This window comes from Bufo gargarizans, chromosome 9 (genome assembly GCF_014858855.1).
Source record: "Bufo gargarizans isolate SCDJY-AF-19 chromosome 9, ASM1485885v1, whole genome shotgun sequence".
NCBI lineage: Eukaryota > Metazoa > Chordata > Amphibia > Anura > Bufonidae > Bufo > Bufo gargarizans.
Window position 1 is genome coordinate 127,698,811 of NC_058088.1, and position 15,078 is coordinate 127,713,888.

The following is a 15,078-nucleotide window of genomic DNA, read 5'->3' on the forward strand; positions in this document are numbered from 1 at the left end:
CTATATTATAACTGGGTCAGAATTGACCCTAACACCATAAACGTCTTTATTTTTACCACAGTATTTTATAATTTAGTGAAAAGGATTCTTTTTCTATTACATTGTTTAAATAGAGGTTCCTGACGAAGTAAAAAAAGTCTTGATGCAATAAATAAATTTATGTGATACTTATAGACATTCAAAACCTGAAAACGGGTCGGTTCTGACCCTAACAGAAGAGGAGGGTTAAAAAGAAGGAATGCATCGGTGATCTCAGCAACACCAAAAGACCTGGAAGACCACGGAAAACAACTGTGGTGGATGACCGAAGAATTATTTCCATGGTGAAGAAAACACCCTTCACAACAGTTGGCCAGATCAAGAACACTCTCCAGGAGGTAGGTGTATGTGTGGCAAAGTCAACAACCAAGAGAAGACCAGAGTGAATACAGAGGGGTTCACCACAAGATGTAAACCATTGGTGAGCTTTAAAAAAAGGGAAGGCCAGATTAGAGTTTGCCAAACGACATCTAAAAAAGCCTTCAGTTCTGGAAAAACATCCTATGGACAGATGAGACCAAGATAAACTTGTACCAGAGTGATGGGAAGAGAAGAGTATGGAATTGGAAAATAAAGGAATTGCTCATGATCCTAAGCATACCACCTCATCAGTAAAGCATGGTGGTGGTAATGTCATGGCGTGGGCATGTATGGCTGCCAATGGAACTGGTTCTCTTGTATTTATTGATGATGTGACTGCTGACAAAAGCAGCAGGATGAATTCTGAAGTGTTTCGGGCAATACTATCTGCTCATATTCAGCCAAATGCTTCAGAACTCATTGGACGGTGCTTCACAGTGCAGATGGACAATGACCCAAAGCATACTGCAAAAGCAACCAAAGAGTTTTTTAAGGGAAAAAGTGGAATGTTATGCAATGGCCAAGTCAATCACCTGACTTGAATCTGACTGAGCATGCATTTCACTTGCTGAAGACAAAACTGAAGGGAAAATGCCCCAAGAACAAGCAGGAACTGAAGACAGTTGCAGTAGAGGACTGTCAGAGCATCATGAGGGATGAAACCCAGCATCTGGTGATGTCTATGCGTTCCAGACTTCAGGCTGTAATTGACTACAAAGGATTTAAAAAGTGAAAGTTTGATTTATGATTATTATTCTGTCCCATTACTTTTGGTCCCTTAACAAGTGGGAGGCACATATGCAAACTGTTGTAATTCCAACACCGTTCACCTGATATTGATGTAAATCTCAAATTAAAGCTGACAGTCTGCAGTTAAAGCACATCTTGTTCGTTTCACTTCAAATCCATTGTTTTGATGTCCCAATATTTATGGACCTGACTGTAAATAAAACCTCCAGCAGTAGAGGCCCTGAAAGAAAAAGCCTGCAGAACCTTTTATGCCATCAAAAGGCAACTTTACAAACTAAAACCACTGGTCAGAGTCTGGGCAAAAAGGAAACAACCATGCAAATAGCCGCACGATACGTCACTACCTGCCACCAACGGAGAGGAACATGGTACCACATGGTCTGTATACCACTTATACTGCCCCCTATGACCCCCTCCCCTATGACACAAATAAAAAGTTTCTGTGTGATACCAGGAATAAATGAACAGCAGACCCAAAAAGTCGGAGTAAGTCCCTTCTCCAATAAAATCCAAAAGAGTACATACATATGGGTCCGCGCTAAACTTGAATGGGGAGTGTTTCACAAACAGGAAGTCTTCACAGAGATTTCGCAGCTTCACAGATGCATCCCCGGTATATGGTCTTGATACCAACCAGAAAAGCGACTTCCTTCAAGAGGAACAGATCATAGTGCAATACCCAAATCTTTTTTAAAAGGTATAATTTATTGTACTTACAATAAAACAACCTGCATATAGCGTGTAAACTTGCCCGACCCGGATTTCGCCTTCGCTTTGTCTGGGGCGTCTCAAACAAATACACCCGAACTCTGCTCTCATGAGCATAGGGTACTATGTCATTTCCGGTTTCCAGAATAAAAGTTAGTACAAAATCTCATAATGTTCTCATATATAAAAATAAAAATAAAATACGCGACATATATTCAAACACTTAATATAAATGCAGAAATCACTCTGTCACTACTCACTAGCACAAAAACACACTGGCATCGCGTGGCATATACACATGCCCTAAGGCGACAGCATGATCGCAGATCCGCCAGTTGGTGCCCTGAACCTAGAGTGCATACCAATCTTCAGGTTCGGGCGGTGGGCAGTACAATGACTTGCCGTGTGTGAATATTAAAATATATATATGAAGGACATGGAAATCTAAAACCCCTACAGCTACCTAAAAGCACCTAATATATCCCCATTACCTTATACCATCTATTATCCCACCCTCTACCATTCAAGGAAGAAGCCTATGAATACTATACTGGTAACCTAATGTCATGTTGTTATATTAATCCATACTGACAGCTTTCATGTCCCATTCACTGTTGAGGCCTTTGGGATGTAGCGTATTTAATTCATAAATCCACTGTGCTTCCCTCTTATTTGTTTCACCGCATCCCCACCTCTCCAGTTCTTGTGTACGTGTTCAACCCCCACAAATCTCAGTCCTGCAGGATTTTTTTCGGTGAACTTTTTTTAAATGTGCGGATACGCTATGGGTTTCAAGACCTCTTCTTATGTTTCCAATATGTTCACTAATTCTAATTGTAGGTTTCCTAAGGGTTCTACCCACATATTGTTACCTGCAGGGGCACTCTAGCACATAAATTACCTCTGCAGACTCACAAGATAGGTGTCCTCTCACTTTTGTTTCTTTTTGGCTGGAACACGAAAATATAAGATTTTGTGTCCTGTATTTCTTATCTGCCAACAATCTATTTTTGCAGCCGGAACAAAAACCACACCACACTAAATTATTCTTGGTGGTAGCCTTAGTCTTTTTCTTCAAACACCCCTGTACTATTTTAATGCATACCATAGGGGCCCTTCTGAAGATAAACGGTGGTTTCTCCGGAATCATTGTGCCAATGACCGCATCATTTATCAGGACTCTCCAATTACTCTGGATTATTTGTTTAATCCTGGGACATAGGGCTGAATACGTGGTGTTAAACGCCCATTTGCATTTGTCAGTATTTTTATTTCTATTATCCTTTTTAGCAATATTGTTCTCGCCAATTGCCCTTCTCTGTTCTTCTAGCAACTCCTCATGATACCCCTTTTCTCTGAACCTATTTAAAATGACAGTACTCTGTACCTCATAATCTTCCTGATGGGAACAATTTCTTTTAATGCGCTGGAACTGACCCTTAGGGACCTTTTGTAACCATGGGCTATAGTGACAGCTAGTTGCGTCAATATACCCATTCCTATCTGTGGGTTTAAAAAAAAAGTTTGGGTTGCTATACACGAAAAATATACACGGAAATATCGATATTTCCAGATCAAGGAAATTAACCTTGACCTTGCTAGTATCCTCAGTGAACTTAATATTACAATGGTTACTGTTAATATGCCTTATAAAAACACATGAGAGGACTCATCACCCTTCCAAATGCACAGGCAATCGATGTATCTTTTCCATAGAATCAACATCCCTCCTGCGCCTTCTTTTTGTATAAGTGGGGTAATGAATTTTTTTTCCCAATAAGACATAAAAAGATTGGCAAAACTGGGTGCGAATTTCGCACCCATTGCCACTCCAGATGTCTGTAAATAGAAAGAATCACAATACCAAAAATAATTATGGTCAAACAATAGTCTATACATTTTAAAATAAACTCCTTCTTATCCTTTTCCATATGCTCATCCTTGTCCATAAAAAACTTCACTGCCTCCAATCCCTTATCATTTGGAATTATAGCAAACAGCTATGTGACATCTGCTGTCATCAGATGCACATCATCTGTGACTGTACCCAACTCCTTCAGAACATGACCTGTATCTTTAAAGGTAAGAAGGTGCAGTGGGCACGTATCTCTGGAGAAATACGTCCACATATTCTGAAAGACTGCTGGTGACAATGGGTCTCCCAGGTGGGTTTATCGGATCCTTATGAACTTTAGGCAGGTAATAAATGAATGGTGTTATTGGATGAATGTTAAGGAGATAATTATACTCCTTATTTAAAACTCCTTTTTCCAACCCTCTCTCAAGTAATGTTTTTAATTCTTTTTTTTATATTCATTAATAGGATCCTTCTTCAACATCTTATAAGTAACCTGATCTCCTAAAACTCTTTCCATTTCTTTCTCATAACTACTCTTATCAAGGACAACTATACCCCCACCCTTGTCAGCAGGTTTTATTATTATATTTTCGTTTTTCTCCAGATTTTTTTTTCCACTCTCTCTTTCCGGCTAAAGTTACCTTTCTTATTGTTATTATCCTGTATCCCTTCCAATCCTTTTATTATTCCTCTTTTGAAGGCCTCAATACACTCATTGTCCCTATTGTTGGGGTAGAAGTTGGATTTGTTTTTAAGGGTGGTATGTGAATATTTTTCTGCCGGCCCTGTACTTACTGGTGGTTTGGACTCCTATTTAAAAATGTTGAGTTTCCTAATATATCGATGTATGTCTAGATACACCTCAAATTTGTTGCCCTTATGGGTAGGGGCGAACTTAAGACCTTTATTTAGGACTCTTTTTTTCATCCTCCATTAACTCATAAGAACTTAAATTGTATATCCCTATTTGCTCTCCCGACGTTTCTTGGCCTGCGGACTTTCGTTTTCCTTGTCCTCCCCTCCTTCCTCTATAGGTCTTTTTTTCTTCCCTGGAGTGTTTTTTAATCTCTCCTCCTTTTGGGCATTGTTTATTAGTAGTCCTTTCATCATTTGGTGGGGAAAATTTTCCAACCCCATATCCTCTGGTCTACTCTCTCCCTTTTCCCACACCCTCTCAGAACCTTCTATACTCCTAAGGCTACTTTTACACTTGCGTTCGGGGCTCCGCTGGTGAGTTCCGTTTGAAGGCTCTCACCAGCGGCCCGAACGGATCCATCCAGCCCTAATGCATTCTGAGTGGATGCGGATCCACTCAGATTGCATCAGTCTGGCACCGTTTGGCCTCCGCTCCGCTCAGCAGGCGGACACCTGAACGCTGCTTGCAGCGTTCGGGTGTCCGCCTGGCCGTGCGGAGGCAAATGGATCCGTCCAGACTTACAATGTAAGTCAATGGGGACGGATCCGTTTGAAGTTGACACAGTATGGCTCAATTTTCAAACGGATCCGTCCCCCATTGACTTTACATTGAAAGTCAAAACTGATCCGTTTGCACTATCATCCGTTTTTTTTTTTGTTCATGGTAATGCAAACGGATCCGTTCTGAACGGATCTAAGCGTTTGCATTATAGGTGCGGATCCGTCTGTGCAGACACCAGACGGATGCGCTCCGAACGCAAGTGTGGAAGTAGCCTAACTTGCTCTTTTCCATCAAATCTTTTTGATTGCTGCGTCACTTGTTCATTGTTCACCTTAAAACGTCCCTCTCTAGTATCACTATAGTAACCTCTCCCATATGTCCTCTCACCTCTAAAACCTCCTTCATATTGCTGTGGTCCCCTATAGTTTCCATATCCATATTGCTGGGTATAATCACTACGTCGTGGGTAATATGGCTGATGGTAATTGTACCCATATCTCTGTGCATAAGGGGGTCTGGATCCACGATATTGATGTCTAAACCTGCCTCTGCAGGTGTCATGTTGGGATAGCACTGGATCCTCCGTTACATGATCCCTCATACCCCATTGCATTCTCCTATTCTCATACACCTGCTTGCTAGTTTTTCCAGAATTGGGAAAGGTATCCGAGACCTCCTCCTGTTTGTGTTTCTCCTCATCTCCCACACCTTTTTTCTCTCGCCATTTGTAAACCTTATTATTATAGTCATCAATGACCTTCAGATATTTTTTCTGTTTTTTTTCTTTTTAACCTCCTGTTCAACTCTTATAATCTCCTTTTGACATTATATGGACTGTATACCCCAGCCCCCCATACTGTCCCTTATATCCTCCACACCCTTATGGACTGTAATACCCTAACCCCCTATACCCTTCCCTTATTCCCACAACCGAATCCCCCCCCCCCCCCTTTCCTTGTTAATGCTTTGGCAATGCCAACTGTATTTGGTCCTGCCAATAAAGCTCTTGGATTTGGATTTAATATGAAGGGGGGGTGCACTGCGCCACCAATGATTATACTTAATAATACTGGGGCTTTGGGGGGCGCACTGCGCCACCAATATAATTAACACATTAATTTCAGTGTAAGCAGCGGTATCACATACCTGGCACCCACCCTCTATGACAGGGCGCTGCAATCCCCAGCAATTAACCCCTCAGGTGCCGCTGGTACCCACTGCCTATACTTAAATTAATGTGTTAATTATATTCATTGGTGGCACAGTGGCCACAGTCCCCCCGCCCCCCCCCCCTCAGTACTAAACTCCCATTGGTGGCAGCGGCACAGGGGGGAGAGGGGGACTGCCTCCTTCTCCAATGTGCTGCTGAGGAGAACATGGCACGCTCTGAGTGCGGCGCGTGCCATGTTCTCTAACAGATACTAGGCTGTGCAGCAGCGCAGCCTAGTATTGTTAAATAGTAAGAGTCGGTATCGTATCGATCCGAGTCTAAAAGTATTGATTGGGTATCGAAACTTCGATACCCGATGCAACTCTATTAGTTAGTTCTCCAAGAAGTTTGACACAACTTCTCTGCCAAGGTCCTCCAAAGATGCTGTTTTGAAGGCAAATGGTGGTCACACCAAATATTGATTTGATTTATCTTTAGTTCAGTCACTTTGTATTTTGTTAATTGATAAAAATAAACTATTAACATAATATTTACAGATTCTGTAATGACATTGTACCAAGAAACTGGCGCAAGGCGAATGTGTGCCCATTTTCAAAAATTGTGTTAGGTCTTCACCGGGTAATTTTAGACCAGTAAGCTTAACATTCATGTCTGAGGGCCTACTATGGGACAAGATACAGGATTGACGTAACTGTCAATTATATAATAAGCAATAGTCAACATTGTTTTACTAAGAACAGAAACTGTTAGGCTAACCTGATTTGTTTGTATGATGAGGTGATCACAAGCCTGGACAGAGGGAAGGCTGTCGATATTGTGTTTTTGGACTTTGTAAAGGCGTCCAATACTGTTCCGCTCCGACACCTATTGTGTAAACTGAGGTCTATTGGTTTAGAAAATACGGTTTATTTTCGGATGAAATACCGGACCCTGGTGGAGAAGGTCAGGGTTGATGGAACAGTCCAGAATATCCCTGCAGACAGCCTGAGCAGAAGGGGAACCAAGACCTTATTGGCCAAAATGGAGCAATGAATATTACCCGTGTCACTTTTTCCTCCACCTTTATTAGAGCTCTTGGAATCAAACTGAAGGGGGGGAAAGCATAAAGAAGAGTCTTCGGCCATGGTTGGGAAAGTGTATCTACCCATAACGGCTGGCCCTGTCGGGAGAGGAAGCAAGATTTTCTGGTCTGCCTGTTGTCCTTTGTGGCAAATAGATCTAGATCCGGGACTCCCCATTTTTCGCAGATCTGCTAAAATATTTGATAATTCAGGGTCCACTCTCCTTCCTTCAAAGTCTGGCAGCTGAGGAAGTCTGCTATTAGGTTGTTTTCTCCCTTCACATGAACTGCTGTCAAGGATATAAGATTCTTTTCCGCCCAAAGAAAAATGTTTCAAGACACTGCCCCTAAGGAACCGCTTCTGGTCCCTCCCTGTTTGTTCAAGTAGGCTGTCGTGGTATTGTCCGACAACACTTTTACATGCTTTGGAGATGAGGGTGTGTGAAGGGAGACACTGACTTTGTAGATAGCTGAGAGTTCTTTCAGATTGGACAAAGAATCTAACATATCTTTTCCCAATAGACCCCTGTCTGTAAGTTATTTTCTATTCTCCACTACACGAAAGATTCTTTTACGGATTTGGAAATAGGAACACATTTTTCTAGAGCGGAATTGGTACCGTCCCAGTAAGATAGGAGGAAGGCCTGAAGGATCCTCATGTGACTTTGAGCCCATCTGACAAACAGGATTGTTGCAGACCTAGGATGGTCATGATAATCCTTATGGAGGAAAACCTTTTGGCTGCAGAACAGAGATTTTCTGAATAGTCTAGTTCCGTTTTTTCTAGAGGTAAAAAAAGAAATTAGCAGACAAGAGTCTAGGAGTACCCCCAGAAAAAGCCTTCTTTGATCTGGAGACAGGTCTGATTTTTTAAAATGTATAATCCAACCCAAGGTGGTAAAGCATTTTTGGGATCGTAGAACTTCTGCTGAGGGTGAAGTAATCAGGAAGTCATCCAAATATGGCACAACTAGAATCTCCTTTAAATGAAGGTACTTTGTGACCTCTGACATGATCTTTAAGTTAATACATAAAAAGTAAAAAAAAAAAAAAAAGTAAAATACAAAGTAAATAACGCCCCTTTTCCCCATTTTAAATATATAAATAATAATAAAAATAAACATATTAGATATCACCACATCTGAAAATGTCTGAACTATTAAAATATATATTAAACAATTTCCTGTGTGGAGAACATTGCAATGGGGAGAAAAACATGTTATTCACCATTTTTTGTCACCTTGCCCCCCCCCCCCCCCCCCCCAAATTGAGCAACAGTGATTAAAAAGTCATGACTGCAGATATGCCTAGTAGTGAACTTCCTTTTCTGGTCTTTAGAAAAGGAAGCTACTATTGAACACTTGTAGAGCAGTTTTAGGCATTGTAACTAAGGGTCTTGGAGCAGCTTTAAAATAGAGTACCTAGTATAAGGGACAGGAGTGGGGAGAACTGATTTTCAATCACCACTACCAGCCCCTCCTAATCGCCAATTTTGATAAATAAGGGCCTTAGATTAATATAAATATATTCTTGTTTAAATTTGACACTTTTCTAAATTTATATAAAATGTAATAAATGAATTACACAATATTAGTAACAGATAACATTCTGTTTAAGCTGGAGTCAGAGTTGGTACATTTCTACTGACTCAACCTCCACGGCCCTGAGTCAGAATATACTTAATCTCCAACTGTCACATATGTTTTGCCCCCCCCCCCCCCCCAGAAAAAGATCTAGAATACAATCAGTCGCAACATAATTCTCTCTGTGCCGAATTACACCATTTGATTGATGGCTTGTCCGGATCACAGTCTCAGATTACTGGCACGAAACGCATAGATATCCGTATCAAAAAACGGTGGCTCAGAGGTTACCACTGGTACATTGCAGCGCTGGGGTCCGACGTTCGAATCCTACCAAGGACAACATCTGAATGGAGTTTGTATGTTCTCCCTGTGTTTGCATGGGTTTCTTCCCACATTCCAAAGACATACTGATAGGAAACTTACATTGTGAGTACTTTGGGGACAGCTTGATGCGGAATATAAGTGCATAAAATAAATCAGTAATGTTTTCAGATAACATTGTGCTCATGCACAAATTGGATTTTAGCTAAAATCTGTGGAGCACAGAATGTCCAGGCAACCTTTTGTGATTTTGTGAACATGGTGGTTTAGTGACCGTTAGGGTTGCACCGGGTATCGAAGTATCGATACTTTTGGACCCGTATCGATACGATACAGGGTCTTACTATTTAACGATACTAGGCTGCGCGGCCTACTATCAGTTAGAGAACACATGGCACGCGCCGCTATCGGTGCGCACCATGTTCTACTCAAAAGCACAGTGGCAAGGGAGTCTCTCCCACCCACTGTGCTGCTGCCACCAATGGGGAGATAGCACTGCGGAGGAGGGGAGGGACTGTGGCCACTGCACCGCCAATGAATGTAATTAACACATTAATTCAAGTGTAGGCAGTGGGTGACGGCGGCAGTATCACAGACCCAGCCTTAATAACAGGGCACAGCGATCCGCCGAACCACGGCAATTACCACCTCAGGTGCTGCAATTGAGGGATTAATTGCCTCGCATCGCATGCCCTGTAATTGAGGCCGGGTGCCAGTTCAGTGATACCGCCGCCAACACTCGCTGCCTAAACTTGAATTAATGTGTTAATTACATTCAATGGTGGCGCAGTGACCCCACCTCCCCCAATATTACAAATCATAACCATTGGTGGCGCAGTGTGCACTCCCCCCGGTATTAGAATCATTGGTGGCGCAGTGGCCACAGGGTCCCCTTCCCCCTCTTCATTGGTGGTGCAGTGGTAGCCTGCGATCGGAATCCCAGCAGTGAAATCGCGGGGCTCCGATCAGTTACCATGGCAGCTAGGATGCTACTGGAGCCCTGGCTGCCATGGTAAGCTCCCTGCTGCTGTGTGCACAAAGCACAGGGCAACAGGGAGAGTGTGAAGTCCTATTCACCCTAATAGATCACTATTAGGGTGAATAGGACAAGGGTTCTAGCCCCTAAGGGGGTTAATAGTTAGTAAGTAAAAAAAAAAAAAAAGTTACAAAAACGAAAATTCAAAAAGTTTCAATCGCCCCCTTTCCCAATTTTACATATAAAATTTATAAACAATAAAACAAATTACAATATTATATAACAATATAAAAATATTGCCACAACCGAAAAAGTGTGTACTATTAAAATATAAAAAAAATCTCCTAAGCAGTAAGTGCTGTAACAGAAATAAAAAAAATAAAAAATGCGCAATTCACCATATTTAGTCACCTTGTCCCCCCAAAAAATAGGATAGGACAGGTTCTATTATGGGGCGGACGTTCCATAAAATGCAGAATGCACAACATTTTTGCCTTTTTTCTTTTTTACTTGATTCTTAGGACTTTTTATTAGAATGTTTTGTTTAGATTTTGTTTTTCTTTTTTTTAAGTTTAATTTGGAGGAAAACTGCAAATGATTATAATTTTTTTTTATAGATTATAATTTCTTAAATATTAAAAATGACACAAAAATGTATTATTGCAATGGGTTCCCTATTTTTTGCCAACCGTTTTCATATATAACATGCATAGGTTTGAGAGAACGGGGCGACTATGGTGACTTTCTTTTTTTTTTTATGTTTTTTTTTGTATTTTTTATTATTTTTTTCTACTTATATTTAAATTGATTTTTTTTTTTTTTTTTACTTGTTCCCCCCCCCCTTCCCCCCCACTGTTTCCACTGTAACTGGGGCATCCACAGGAACCCCAGTTACAGGGGAAAACAGCACCCTGTGGGGGCATGACACACAGGCAGAGCTAATTAGGGTCTCCTTAGACCCTCTAAGGAGACCCCAATTAGCAAGAAACTGCATACGTTAACATACACTATTGTGACAAATGCCAATGTGTGACATCTGCCTGGGCCGCTGTTTAACATATATGTCGTTTATATGTTAAATGTGGGACAAAAACATGATGTGAACACAGCCAGTAATAACAACGATCACTAGAAAGGAAGATCTGATAGAAACCTTCCCCATCCTTCAGAAATCTATCAGAACAGGCATTTCTCTCCCTGACTATTGCTACAAACTGTTGTATGGGAATTATTTGTACGTGGGGAGGAGGATTTATCTTGGTATATTTGTTATTCTGCAGTCTATAACAGTTCCTCATATGGGTATAAACTAGCTATCCCAGGACCCTGAAAGGTAAATCTGCCTCGACATGGTACTATTTAGGAGGGGAATTTATTTTGTAGATTTAGTATTTTGACATATAAATTACAGCTCTGCATGGTTAGAAACTAGCTTTTCCAGGAACATAAGAAAAATCTGCCTAGTTATTGCAGTATTTAGAAATGTGGAGGGGGATTTATCTGCCTAAATATGGCCCTATTTGGGAGTGAAGAGAGATATTTATTTTAGTAGACTTCATATTTAGCAGTTCCTATTACAGCTCCACATAATGGGTTACCCAGTTTTCCTGGGACCCTGAATGACAAATCTGTCTCGCTATGCTACGGAATGGAGGATCGGATTTGTCACAGGGATTCATACTCTGCTTTTCCAGGCTCCTGGGTACCAAATCCAGCTTAGTATTCTAGAATACCAGAAATCTACCTACTCATAAATAGGCTGATCTGGAATTCTGCAACGATGGGGACATATTGGTTATACAAAATACAGAAAATATGGTCCAGCAATTAAGAGATACAAGATTATATTGGGTCAATCAATGAATAATAACTTAGTCCAGCAATAGAGATAACCCTTTTGAAAAAGTATATAAATTTTAATAATGATCATACATGAATGACGTACACAACTCGACTATTCTGGTAGAACCACAGAAAAATGGGTTAGCCAGATATTGGGTGGGGCATCTCTCCCTAAGCTTACACCCTGAGCTACCCCTCTGCCCAGGGACAGCCCCTAATGGTGGGGACTCCCTGTCCTCGGACTCCACATCCTACTGTACCCTTGATTCGTGTCAGTGGATGGGTATGGGCCTCATGGTGGACTACCAAATAAACAGAGACAAACAGACAAAAAAAGGTGCCCTTTATATACAGCCCTAATGATGTAGTCACAACAAGAGGTACAAGGTACAGCTAGACAGTCGTTCCACAATTCTGAAAGGAAAGTTGGTCTACTATATGAAGGATTTATCACTACATAACTATGCAAATTTGGAATTCAGCAGTCTGGGAAATATGGGCAACAACTTCTGCAAAATGTAATGGAGGCCACATTATGTCTGCACTATATCCATACTTATAATAGAGACAACTGTGACTATATACTATATATGTCGTTTCCAGCATACCTCCATACATTACCACATTTTCCATAGCTGTTAAAAAAAACTAATCTGCACAATTGTGCAGTGAAGAGAGGAATTATCACTGTGTAACTGGTCAGCTATTTAGCTGCATATACTATGGCTGGTACTATGTACACGATAACGGCTTGGCTGGCAGCGTTACCAAACCTGCCCTGTACTACGAGCATTACTAAGAGATTCCTTCCACCAAAATGGTTGCACTCACTGTGTAGACCAGGCATGTCCAAAATTGCAGCCCTCCAGCTGTTGCAAAACTACAACTCCCAGCATGCCTGGATAGCTTACAGCTATTAGGGCATGCTGGGAGTTGTAGTTTTGCAACAGCTGGAGGGCCGCACTTTGGACATGCCTGGTGTAGACCAATCCCAGTCCCGTCTTCCTAAACTTACTAGCTCATGTGCACTAGCATCAGAGTTAAGAAGACATGGCTGCAGCCTGAGAGAACAATGCCCTGATTTTCTATATGTTCTGCAATATCTTATGAAACAACAAAAAAACTAAGACAAATTAGGAGATTATGGGGGAGATTTATCATGCTTAAACTGTAACCCGTTTTATCCACCCTTGTTCACTGTGTTACTGTAAGGAGCACATGGAAGGCAGAGAGGCTTATACCAATCATACATACCAGCTCCTGCAGTCTTCTCTTACTCATGCCTTTTCTCTCCAATTGCTTCTCAATCACTTTTGCATTTTGGGCATAGGAATCTGCCACCTCTCTCTGCAAGATTAGAACAAATTAGAAGAACCAATGCACAGGTGACTTGAGTTTAAAGACAACCTGAAGACAGAAGGGAAATAGTTAACACCATTGTAAATGGTTTCACCTACCGCCTCTATCTCCTCCTCTTCTTCATCAATAGTGGATACAGTAACAGAGCTGAATTTGCCCATATCTTTGGTGCGTTTCGTCATCATAACCTAACAAATAAAAAGTATTTTTATTAATGGCAGAAACTTAAAATAATATATTATTGGATGTAAAGCTTGCCTAGAGATTTAGCACCACATCTGACCATAACAGGAAATAGTCCTTGAACGTTGCCTAAATGCAGTACTCTGCTGCTGTGTTCCCTCAATGCCTCAGGGAAGGAAAATAACATTGACCACTTAAAGGGGTATTCCCAGAAATTCACTAGAAATTTTCCATTTGTGGTCGTAAACTGCTGTACGGGCACACGGCAGGGCGCAGAAGGAAAGGAATGCCATACGGTTTTTGGAAAGCAGATTTTGCTGGACAGTTTTTTGACACTATGTCCCACATTTGAAGCCCCCCAGATGCACCCCTAGAGTAGAAACTCCATAAAAGTGACCCCATCCAAGAAACTACACCCTCAAGGTATTCAAAACTGATTTTACAAACGTTGTTAACCCTTTAGGTGTTCCACAAGAATTAATGGAAAATAGAGATACAATTTCAAAATTTCACTTTTTTGGCAGATTTTCCATTTTAATTTTTTTTTTCCCCAATTACAAAGCAAGGGTTAACAGCTAAACCAAACTCAATATTTATGACCCTGATTCTGTAGTTTACAGAAACACCCCATATGTGGTCATAAACTGCTGTATGGGCACACGGCAGGGCGCAGAAAGAAAGGAATGCCATATGGTTTTTGGAAGGCAGATTTTGCTTGACTAGTTTTTTTGACACCATGTCCCATTTGAAGCCCCCCTGATGCACCCCTAGAGTAGAAACTCCCAAAAAAGTGTCCTCATTTTAGAAACTACGGGATAGGGTGGAGGTTTTGTTAATACTAGTTTAGGGTATATATGATTTTTGGTTGCTCTTTTTTTTTTGTTATTTACAACATTCATCTGACAGGTTAGATCATGTGGTATTTATATAGAGCAGGTTGTCACGGATGCGGCGATACCCAATATGTATACAATTATTTTTTTTTTTATGTAAGTTTTACACAATGATTTCATTTTTGAAACCAAAAAAAATAAAAATAAATCATGTTTTAGTGTCTCCATAGTCTGAGAGCCACAGTTTTTTCAGTTTTTGGGCGATTATCTTAGGTAGGGTCTCATTTTTTTGAGGGATGAGATGACTGATCGGCACTATTTTGGAGTGTGTATGACTTTTTGATCGCTTGCCATTACACTTTTTGTGATGTAAGGTGACAACAAAATTGTTTATTTAGCACAAGTTTTAATTTTTTTATTTTTTACGGTGTTCATCTGAGCGGTTAGGTCATGTGATATTTTTATAGAGCCGGTCGATACGGACGCGGCGATACCTAATACGTATGCTTTTTGGGCAATTGCCTCAGGTAGGGGCTCATTTTTTGCGGGATGAGGTGACGGTTAGATTGGTACTATTTTGGTGGGTGTACGCCTTTTTGATAGCTTGCTGTTGTA

General features: G+C 41.0%; 1 protein-coding gene across 1 annotated transcript in view; it reads right to left on the minus strand.

Annotated features, from left to right (window-relative positions):
• The window catches only part of STEEP1 (STING1 ER exit protein 1), a 66,535-nt gene that overhangs the window by 6,852 nt on the left and 44,605 nt on the right, over window positions 1-15,078 (minus strand). Inside the window, exons 5-6 of the mRNA XM_044306518.1 lie at window positions 13,546-13,635; window positions 13,343-13,435 (exon numbers count right to left, since the gene is read on the minus strand). Coding sequence (XP_044162453.1) covers window positions 13,343-13,435; window positions 13,546-13,635 — 183 coding nt within the window. The remainder of the gene's footprint in view (window positions 1-13,342; window positions 13,436-13,545; window positions 13,636-15,078) is intronic.